Source organism: Sander vitreus, chromosome 5, assembly GCF_031162955.1.
Source record: "Sander vitreus isolate 19-12246 chromosome 5, sanVit1, whole genome shotgun sequence".
Classification (NCBI taxonomy): domain Eukaryota; kingdom Metazoa; phylum Chordata; class Actinopteri; order Perciformes; family Percidae; genus Sander; species Sander vitreus.
In genome coordinates this window covers 37,805,853-37,816,929 of record NC_135859.1, presented here as the reverse complement: position 1 = coordinate 37,816,929, position 11,077 = coordinate 37,805,853, and the positions used below count along the sequence as shown (strand labels likewise).

Genomic DNA, 11,077 nt, shown 5'->3' with positions numbered 1-11,077 from the left:
TTACTTGAATTTATTTACTTATTTTATTACTTATTACTTATTACTTATTTATTTACTTATCTGTACCTCGAGAGTTGGCTCCCCGGAGGCGCGCGGAGTACGACCGCAGAGAAAGGCCAGGGCGAGGGGTTCGGTATAGTTTTAGGTCAGGCTCGGTAAAGGTTACCAGGGGCATCCTAGCGGTAATATGGGGCGCATCCCCACCGTGGCAGCACACAGCATCACTGTCAGCCTTCGGATGAAGCCACAGGGGGCGCATTGACTCTGGGACGGAGGTCTCCGGTCGGCCAGCAGTCCAGACTAGATTGGCCATGAAAGGCAGCGTCCACAGCCCCCACCATTCCATATCCATCTTCACCAGAGGGATGAAAAAGCGCACAGGAAACAAAAACCTTGAAAAAATGACATAAGGCCCACCCAATCACAGACATATTATAATATTATTATATTATAATATTATTACAGGACTTCGTGTTCAGTGAAATATGGTCGGTCATTTGGAATCTGGAATTTTTACTTTACAAATTACAGACATGGCCTAAATGCACAGAATTAAGATCACAGACAGCCTCTGTAATTATTACAAATGACTAGAGGTCACCATGTAATACTAGTCCCGTCTGAATAGGGCTTAAGACAACTTGAATCACATTAAATATCTCACAGCCGGTCCCTGTTGTTACTTCAGCGTGGGAGCAGCCAGCAGGAGGAGCCAGAGGCCTTGTTGGACCTGATCCTGGAGGGTCAGGGTCAGAGACTGGAGGACCAGAGAGCCAGCTTCAGTCTGCTGCCTGACCCAGGACCAGCTGCTCTTTGTGGAGCCTGCAGCCCCGACCAGCCCGCCCCCCCAAGTCTGGACTTCTACTACATGCTCATTCACTACCAGGTACCAGCAGGAGTCATGGAAGGATTCTGCATGAGCACAGTAGTTGTATTGTTCACATGTAAATATAATATACTAGGGCTGTAATGACTGTAGCCCTGTTAGAAGGAGACAAACTTATTTCAAACTGTGTGCTGACATTGTTCAGCTGCAGTTGGGTCTGTCTGTTGAAACACTTCAAACATTTCATTTACGGCATTCCCCGAATGTGTCGATTAGATCAAAACAAAAACTACAGCAAAACATACCCAACTGTGAGTTTTGTGTATACCATTTTGTCCCTACAATATACTGATGTTCGTATTCACTGTATCAGCCAAAACATTCAGAGTTTGAACTGAGGTGAAATATTGTTTTTGTTGGTCTCCTTTCCAGCTGTTGGAAGCTCATCTGCTCCTTTTTAAATACTGTTTTTCATACAGATTGTCAGTCAGTGGATGGAGGAGTTTAACAAAGTAACAGCTTCTGGTTTGAAGCACAAAAGTTCGCCAAAAACCTGAAACCTGATTCAATTCAATTCAATTCAATTCAATTATATTTATAGTCTCAAATCATAACAGGAATTATCTCAGGACACTCTACAGATAGAGGAGGTCTAGACCACACTCTATAATGTACAAGGACCCAACAACTCCAGTGATTCCCCCAAGAGCATGCATGAATGTGTAAGTGCGACAGTGGCAAGGAAAAACTGTCTCTGGGACAGACCCAGGCTCTTGGTAGGCGGGTTGGGGGTGTGATGAACAATGGCAATAATAATCACAATAAAGATAATGACTAGAAGTAGTAGTTATAATAGTCCACGGTGTCATAGAGCACAGCAGGGCGTAACAGGGCGTGGCAGGGCGTTGGCCGGACATAGCAAGTCGAAGCCGGCCATTGCAGAGCGTAGCAGGGTGTAATAGGGCACAGCAGGGCGTAGGGCAGGACCACGGCGACAGCTGCTACCATGATTTAGGTGGCATCATGAGCCAAGGAAACATGCTGGGTGGAAAAAGAACATAAGGACACCCCGGGGAATAAGCTCCCTGGAGCTAGGTTAGTAACAAGCATTTCTGGGGCATGAATACACACATATGGAAAAAGAGAGCAGAAGAAGTCTAGAACTATAACCGCATAACTAAGAGCTGCAGGGAAGGGGAGATAGGGAGGCTGTGTTCCGTGATTGTGGCTACACACCTTCTCCCGCTGGTCTAGGCTAACGCTGCGACTCCTTACTCCCTAAGTATACGTAAGCTTTCTATGGGGAGAAGCAGAGATATGGTGGGGGTGCGCCATGACTGTGGCTACACACCCACCCCCGCCAGTCTAGGCGAACGCTGCAACTCCTCATACCCTAAATATAGTAAGCTTTCTATGAAGAGAAGCAGAGATAGGGAGGGGGTGCGTCATGACTGTGTCTACACACCTTCCCTCACCGGTCTAGGCGAACACTGCAACTCCTCACTCCCTAACTATAAGCTTTATCGAAGAGGAGAGTTTTAAGTTTACTCTTAAAAGTGGTGACGTGTCTGCCTCCCGAACCCAGACTGGGAGCTGGTTGCACAGGAGAGGGGCCTGAAAGCTAAATGCTCTGGCTCCCATTCTACTTTTAGAGACTCTAGGAACCACAAGTAACTCTGAATTCTGGGAGCGCAGTGCTCTAGTGGGACAATAAGGTACTATGAGCTCTTCAAGATATGATGGTGCTTGACCATTTAGGGCTTTGTAGGTCAGAAGAAGGATTTTAAATTCAATCCTGGATTTTACAGGAAGCCAATGCAGAGAAGCTAATACAGGAGAAATATGATCTCTTTTCTTAGTTTTTGTCAGAACACGCGCTGCAGCATTCTGGATCAGCTAGAGAGTCTTAAGAGCTTTATTTGAGCATCCTGATAATAGGGAATTACAGTAGTCCAGCCTGGAAGTAACGAATACATGGACTAGTTTTTCAGCATCGTTTTGAGACAGGATGTTCCTAATTTTGGCAATGTTACAAGGTGAAAGAAGGCTATTCTAGAGATTTGTTTTAAGTGGGCGTTAAAGGATATATCCTGATCAAAAATAACTCCTAGATTTCTGACAGTAGTGCTGGAGGCCATGGCAATGCCATCCAGAGTAATTATATCTTCGGATAATGAGGTTCAGAGGTGTTTAGGGCCCAGCACAATAACCTCAGTTTTGTTTAACATCAGAAAATTGTAGGTCATCCATGATTTTATATCTTTAATGCATGCTTGAAGTTCAGCTAACTGACTGGTTTCATCTGGCTTGATTGATAGGTATAATTGGGTGTCATCCGCATAACAGTGAAAGTTAATTGAGTGTTTCCTAATAATATTGCCTTGAGGAAGCATATATAAGGAGAATAGAATTGGTCCAAGCACCGAGCCTTGAGGAACGCCATGGCTAACTTTAGCGTACTTGGACGATTAATCGTTGATATTAACAAATTGAGATCGATCAGAGAAATAGGACTTAAACCAGCTTAGTGCGATTCCTTTAATGCCAACTAAATGTTCCAGTCTCTGTGAAAAGTTGGTATGGTCAATAGTGTCGAATGCAGCACTAAGATCTAATAAGACAAGTATGGAGACAAGTCCTTTGTCAGCAGCAATTAGAAGGTCGTTAGTGATTTTCACCAGTGCCGTCTCTGTGCTATGATGCTTTCTAAATCCTGACTGAAAGTCCTCAAATAGACTATTCCTATGTAAAAAGTCACATAACTGATTAGCGAGGATCTTGGAGAGAAAGGGAAGGTTAGATATAGGTCTATAGTTGGCAAAGTTTTTTCAGAAGCGGTTTTATCATAGCTACTTTAAATGACTGTGGTACATAACCTGTTAATAAAGACATATTGATCATATTTAGTAATTAAATGTTAACCACAGGTAACGCTTCTTTAAGTAGCCTTGTTGGGATGGGGTCTAAGAGACAGATGGCTTTGCTGAAGAGACCTTTAGCATTAATTGTTGAAGGTCTATAGGAAGAAAGCAGTCTAAGTATATGTCAGGTCCTGTTGTTCTTTCTAGCACTCCTGCATTCAAAGGTGAACCGTTAGAAGTTGAGGGCAACAGGTGATGAATTCCATCCCTGATTGTTATAATTTTATCATTAAATAAACTCATGAAGTCGTCACTACTCAGTGCTAGGGGAATAGATGGCTCAGTAGAGATGTGGATGTCAGTCAGCCTGGCAACAGTGCTGAAAAGAAACCCTGGGTTGTTCTTATTTTCTTCTATTAGTGTTGAGTAATAGTCTGATCTGGCATTTCTGAGGGCCCTCCTATAATTTTTTTGACTGTCTTGCCAATCTAAACGAGATTCTTCCAATTTGGTGGAACGCCATTTTCGTGAGATTTGTTTTAATTTGCGAGTTTGGGAGTTACATCAAGGTGCTAGTTTCCTTTGCTTCATCATCTTCTTTTTGAGGGGAGCAACAGAGTCTAAAGTCGTCCGTAGGCAGGCTGTAACACCGTCTACGAAGTTATCAATTTGGGAGGGACTAAAGTTAACATAAAGGTCCTCTGTTATATTAAAGCACGACATTGAGTTAAATGCTGTTGGAATATCTTCCTTAAATTTAGCTATAGCACTGTCAGATAGGCATCTAGTGTAGAAGGTTTTATTTAATTTCGTATAGTCGGGGAGTAAGAATTCGAACGTTATTGAGAAATGGTCTGATAATAAGGAATTCTGTGGAAATACTATTAAATCTTCAATTTTGATGCCATATGACAGCACAAGGTCGAGGGTGTGGTTAAAACTGAAACCACTTGAGTCTAGTAATGAGTTGAAGGCAGTACTAAGGCTATTGCTGTCATTGTCCATATGGATATTAAAATAACCTACAATAATTATTTTATCTGATTTTAGGACTACACATGACAAAAACTCAGAGAATTCAGATAAAAATTCAGAATACGGGTCTGGCGCTCGGTAAACAACAACAAATATAATTGGCTGTAATGTTTTCCATATCGGATGTTGAAGATTAAGAACAAGACTTTCAAACGAGTTATAATTTAGTTTAGGTTTAGGATTAATTAACAGGCTTGAGTCAAATATGGCTGCAACTCCCCCTCCTCCGCCTGAGCCTCGAGGAATTTGAGTATTATTATGACTGGGAGGAGTGGCTTCATTTAGACTAACATATTCTTCATGGCCCAGCCAGGTTTCGGTAAGACAGAATAGATCAATTTGATTATCTGATATCAAATCATTTACCAATAATGCTTTAGAAGACAGAGATCTAATATTCAATAGTCCACATTTGATTCTCCTATTCTGTTCTATTGTTGCAGTGGTTGTTTTAATTCCAATTAGGTTGTTGAGTATAGCACCTCGTTGGATTTTACCGATCTCAGTCGGGGGACAGACACCGTAGTTATGGGATTATGAATGGGTGGCTGCTCCAAAGGAAGCACAGAGAGCGTGTAGTGCTGTACCTCTGATTACTGATATTATTGATTCTTACTGGAATGATATAGCTGGTCTGTGGGTTAGCAGAGTTATTTGGAAAGGAGTGAGAGCTTATGGGAGAGTGAGACTGGGAAGTGCGCTTGTGCGTGTGTTTACGGGGTGCAAACAGTCAATCAAAGGTCTGGGTCTGCATGGCGTGCCGCAGATTCTCACATAGCATCTGGCTGCCGCGTCTATTGGGATGAATCCCGTCCCTGCTGAACAGGGAGCCACGTTCCCAAAACAGATTAAAATTGTCAATAAAACCTATCTTGTGGATGTTGCATGTATGCTGGAGCCAGGTGTTGAGGATGAGTAGTCTGCTAAAAAGGCATACTTGGCGACCTCGAGATGGAAGTGGGCCCGAAATAAAAATCTTCTTCCCAGTGCTTTTTAAAGCTTCAATGAGAGTACCAAAGTCTTTCTTTGTGCGCTCACTCTGCTGATAGGACATGTCGTTATGTCCACAGTGGACCACGATGCGTTTAATAGAGGTCGGGAGTGAGGGTATCAGGTCCACAGCTTTAGCCAGGATGTCTGCAACTTTGGCTCCAGGAAAGCAGTGTGTGACAGCATTAAAAAAACGTATATCCCGGGTGATGGAGTCACCAATAATTATTGTGGTTGGGGCGAGGAGTGGGGGGGCATGAATGGCCGGTGGCGGGAACAAAACAGCCAGTATCGGTTTTAGATGGACAAGGAAAAGAAGAGGAAGATTGCTTACCGTTCGGTGGGGGAGATTGTTTTTGAGGAACGCTGTCATTTGGCCGGTTCAGGCAAGGGAGGCCACCGGACCGTCTGACTACCGCATCCCTCTGAAGTTTTTGCCGCGAGACAGCGGTCCTCTCCTGTGACGACAGCTGGTCAGTCGGCTTTGAAGTGGGGCTGACCAGCTGACATCAGGAACCAGTTCCTGTTCCTGATGTGAACAGGAACCAAATAAAGACACTTGCAGAGCAGATTGAAAGGGACTGTACTGTAACACAGCGTTTAGTTGGCAACATGAAGACATGGGTACCCTGGAACCAACCAGCAACCACCAGGAAATAGGGTATGGGGTGAATGAAGGACTAGAAAACACCACACAGCCTGAACAGAGTACAGTAGCCGCAGGGTACAGTAGCAGCAGGGAACACGGTTTAGGATGAAGGAAGGAATAGAAAACATCACACGGTCAGAACAGGGTACAGTAGCAGCAGGGAACAGTAGCAGCAGGGAACAGTAGCAGCAGGGAACAGTAGCAGCAAGGCAAGGCAAGGCAAGGCAGCTTTATTTGTATAGCACATTTCAGCAACAGGGCAATTCAAAGTACTTTACATGAAAACAGATAAAAAATATTAAAAACAGATAAAATACGAGAAAAAAAGTTACAGTGCAGTATAAGAAATTAAACATTGAAGAGCAGTTAAAACAGTTAAATATATAAAAGCAGATAAAATAGGAATTTCTCTTTATATGCTTATATAGATTGTTATACAGTGTCAACAATGCAGCTTCATAAGAAAAACAGTTATTTAAAGAAAGGCAACATGAAAAAGATAGGTCTTCAGCCTTGATTTAAAAGAACTGAGAGTTGCAGCAGACCTGCAGTTTTCTGGGAGTTTATTCCAGATATGTGGAGGATAAAAACTAAACGCTGCTTCCCCCTGTTTAGTTCTGACTCTGGGGACAACAAGCAGACCTGTCCCAGACAACCTGAGAGGTCTGGGTGGGACATAGTGTAGTAGCAGATCAGTAGTAGCAAATGTATTTTGGCCCTAAACCGTTTAGTGATTTATAAACCAGCAAAATTATTTTGAAATCAATTCTTTGAGGCACTGGAAGCCAGTGTAGAGACTTCAGAACTGGAGTGATGTGATCCAGTCTCTTGGTCTTAGTGAGGACTCAAGCAGCAGCATTCTGAATTAGCTGCAGCTGTCTGATTGATTTTTTAGGGAGACCTGTAAAGACACCGTTACAGTAGTCAAGTCTACTGAAGATAAAAGCATGGACAAGTTTTTCCAAATCCTGCTGAGACAGAAGTCCTTTAACCCTTGATATATTGTTAAGGTGGTAATAGGCTGACTTTGTAATTGTCTTAATGTGGCTGTTAAAATTCAGGTCTGAGTCCATGACTACACCAAGATTTCTGGCTTTGTCTGTTGTTTTTAACATTATCGTTTGAAGCTGAGTGCTGACTTTTAATTGTTCCTCCTTTGCTCCAAAAACAACCACCTCAGTTTTTTCTTCATTTAATTTAAGAAAGTTCTGGCACATCCAGTCGTTAATTTGTTCACTGCACTTAGTCAGTTGTTGTATTGGACTATAGTCCCCTGGCGATAAGGTTATATAAATTTGGGTGTCATTCGCATAACTATGGAACTTATTTTATTGTTTTCCATAATTTGAGCCAGTGGAAGCATGTAGATGTTAAACAGGAGAAGCCCCAGAACGGAGCCTTGGGGAACTCCGCACGTCATATTTGTATGATCAGATGTATAATTCCCTGTAGACACAAAGTAGTCCCTATTCTTTAAATAAGACTCAAACCACTTTAGTACTGAGCCAGAAATGCCAACCCAGTTTTCCAATCGGTCTAGTAATATGTCATTGTCGACCGTATCAAATGCAGCACTGAGATCAAGTAATACCAAGACTGAAATTTTGCCACTATCTGTGTTTAAGTGGATGTCATTAAAGACTTTAACAAGAGCCGTCTCAGTGCTGTGGTGTGGTCGAAAACCCGACTGGAAGGCATCAAAACTGTTGTTTAGTTAGTAAGAAAAGGGTGAGTTGTTGAGAAACCGTTTTTTCAATGATTTTACTTAAAAATGGAAGGTTTGATATTGGCCTATAGTTGCTCATTAGTGACGTGTCTAGATTGTTCTTTTTTAAGAGTGGCTTAATGACTGCAGTTTTCAGGGCCTGTGGGAAGATACCTGAGAGAAGAGACGTGTTTACAATCTGTAGGAGATCAGTAGCCAAACAATTCAAAACATTTTTGAAAAGGCCCGTTGGTAGAATATCAAGGCAGCAGGAGGAGGTTTTCAGATGTTGTATAATGTCCTCCAGGTTTTTACGGTTAATCATATGAAATTGGGTCATATTGGAAGTAGTTTTGCCTGGACACTGTGACAACACATACTCTGTACTCGATATGGAAGCACTGATTGTTTGTCTAATTTTCTGAATTTTGTCTTTGAAAATGATTTACTCTTAGGCTTTGCACCAAAAGAGTTCCAGGGAGGACTACCACTTGTTGATTTATTACCCATTCCACAGCCCTGCTGTTTGTTTGTAGCCTTGCTGGTGCTAGTTAGCCGTGTGTTGGCATGCTTTTGTCCATTGTTTTGGGTCAATGGTAAAGTGGTGTCATTTCCACATGATCCGTTCACTTCCACGTTTACTTCTAACCGGTACATTTTGGTTTCCAGAACTGCAATCTTCTGAAGAAGTTTGTAGTAGTCCTCCATGGAGAAGGGAGGCATCTTGCTGCTAATTAGCTTTAGCTACAGTCACTTTAGGACAGGCTTGAGCTATTGGTAGGCTACGCTCACGCAGAAAAATGTTGAAATATGGCAATAGCCTACTATGTCTACAAAAAATGCATAGTCCAGTGATTTATAAGTATCCAAGAGCCGCTGCTCATAGTTTCTCTCAGAGGAAAAGCAAGATTATCAGCAGAAATATGCAAGCAGAGGCAGGAGCAAGCAGCAAAGCGTCTGCACTGTAAGAAGCAGGAAGTCTCAGCAGGGTACAGTAGCAGCAGGGAACAGTAGCAGCGGGAAACAGTAGCAGCGGGGTACAGTAGCAGCAGGGTGATGAAGGAAGAGGCTACATGGCAAACGTCGGAGGTGCAGGGTCAATGCATTATCATGAACATGTTCATACCACATCCTATGAAAATATATGCACAACAATTCAAATGATTTCCTACAAACTGAGGCGATATGGTACCGGCTACAGAGCCCTGTGAACTGTCAATGGTTTCTATGGACATTACAGTTTGAGTTTACCGGACCAAAGGGAAGGGATGTAGCGACAACAGTTAAACCTAGTCTAACCCTAGACACCCAAAAAATATTGTTCAGATTAGATGGAAGACTGGGGGGAAACGTCTGATAACATCCCTGATGACTCCACTGATTTCACTGTCTCTCTGCCTGTCTGTCTGTCTCGCTAACCTGTCTCTCTGTCTCTCTAACCTGTCTGTCTGTCTCTCTAACCTGTCTGTCTGCAGTCTGACCGGATGGAGGACCAGAGATGTTCCCTTCCTGATCTGGAGGATGTGATTGGTCCAGTTCCTGACGGTCAGGAGGATTTCTTCTCTCTGGTTCAGAGAGTTCAGTCCCGGAGGATGAACGAGCAGAGATCCTCGCTGCTGCAGACGCACACGGAAGAGGAACATGAAGCTCATCTTCATCTTCAGTCTGGAAGTTAAAGAACAGTTGAAGTACTGTTTGTATTGTCAGACTGGGGAATAGAGTCTGCATCTTAAATACGCTCTGTCTCTATTAGAGCTTACAACTAGGAGACTTGAAACCATAAATGCAGAACATTGTTCTTCTGTCCTGGAGTGTAAATGAATCTGTTTCTGTTTTTAAAACTCTAACAACATCTGAAATCTGAACCGCAACCCTCCTATTGTCTGACCAGGTTTTCAAAGTTTTCTAGATCAGAAATTTGGGTTTCTTTCAACCAGAGTACCCAAAAATAACATGGATGGTTCCATACAACGCTCTTCGCAGGACAAATCTAAATGTTTAAAAAAGCAACAAAAACATTGAAAGCCTTGAAAACAGCAAAAGGCAAATTTATGACAATATTGTCAAAAAAAAACATCAAAGTGTTGAAAACGCAATTAAAATGTGTCAAAAAATGTGAAACGGTGCTAAATTTCAGACAACAGGAGGGTTAAAACAATAATACAGTTTAGTAAAATGTTACTGATATTTAAATGTCTTTATCTAACAAACACCAGAGTCTGTTTTTATTTAAGAACTTCTCTTCCTAATGTCCATCCATTCAACAGGATTCAATTCATTCACATTAAATTCAATTCAATTCAGTTTTATGTATAGTATCAAATCATAACACGAGTTATCTCGAGACACTCTACAGATAGAGGAGGTCTAGACCACACTCTATCATTTACAAAGACCCAACAATTCTAGTAATTCCCCCAAGACTAAGCATTTAGTGCGACAGTGGCGAGGAAAAACTCTTTTTAGGGAGAAACCTGGGACAGACCCAGGCTCTTGGTAGGTGGTGTCTGACGGGACAGACCCAGGCTCTTGGTAGGTGGTGTCTGATTGGACAGACCCAGGCTCTTGGTAGGCGGTGTCTGACGGGACAGACCCAGGCTCTTGGTAGGGGGTGTCTGACGGGACAGACCCAGGCTCTTGGTAGGCGGTGTCTGACGGGACAGACCCAGGCTCTTGGTAGGCGGTGTCTGACGGTGCTGGTTGGGGGTGTGATGAACAGTGGCAATAATAGTCACAATAAAGATAATGGAAAAGTGACTAGAAATACTAGTTGTAGTAGTTCATGTCATAGCAGGGCACTGCAACAGGATGTAGTGTGGCACAGCAGAGCGTAGCAGGATGCAGCAGGGAGTGCAGCAGGACCACGGCGACAGCTGCAACCAAGAGCTTGGTGACCAAGGAAATATGCTGGGCGAAAAACATGAAATATTATGTTAATATTAGGATCATTAATGTGTCAGTCAGGATATTATGTTAATATTAAGATCGTTAATGTGTATTATGTTAATATC

General features: G+C 42.6%; 1 protein-coding gene across 1 annotated transcript in view; it reads left to right on the top strand.

Moving 5' to 3' along the window:
* Nucleotides 1-10,254, top strand: part of LOC144517737 (uncharacterized) — an 11,422-nt gene extending 1,168 nt beyond the window's left edge. Inside the window, exons 2-3 of the mRNA XM_078249862.1 lie at nt 689-886; nt 9,542-10,254. Coding sequence (XP_078105988.1) covers nt 689-886; nt 9,542-9,742 — 399 coding nt within the window. The 3' untranslated portion in view covers nt 9,743-10,254. The remainder of the gene's footprint in view (nt 1-688; nt 887-9,541) is intronic.
* The last annotated feature ends 823 nt before the right edge of the window (nt 10,255-11,077 follow it).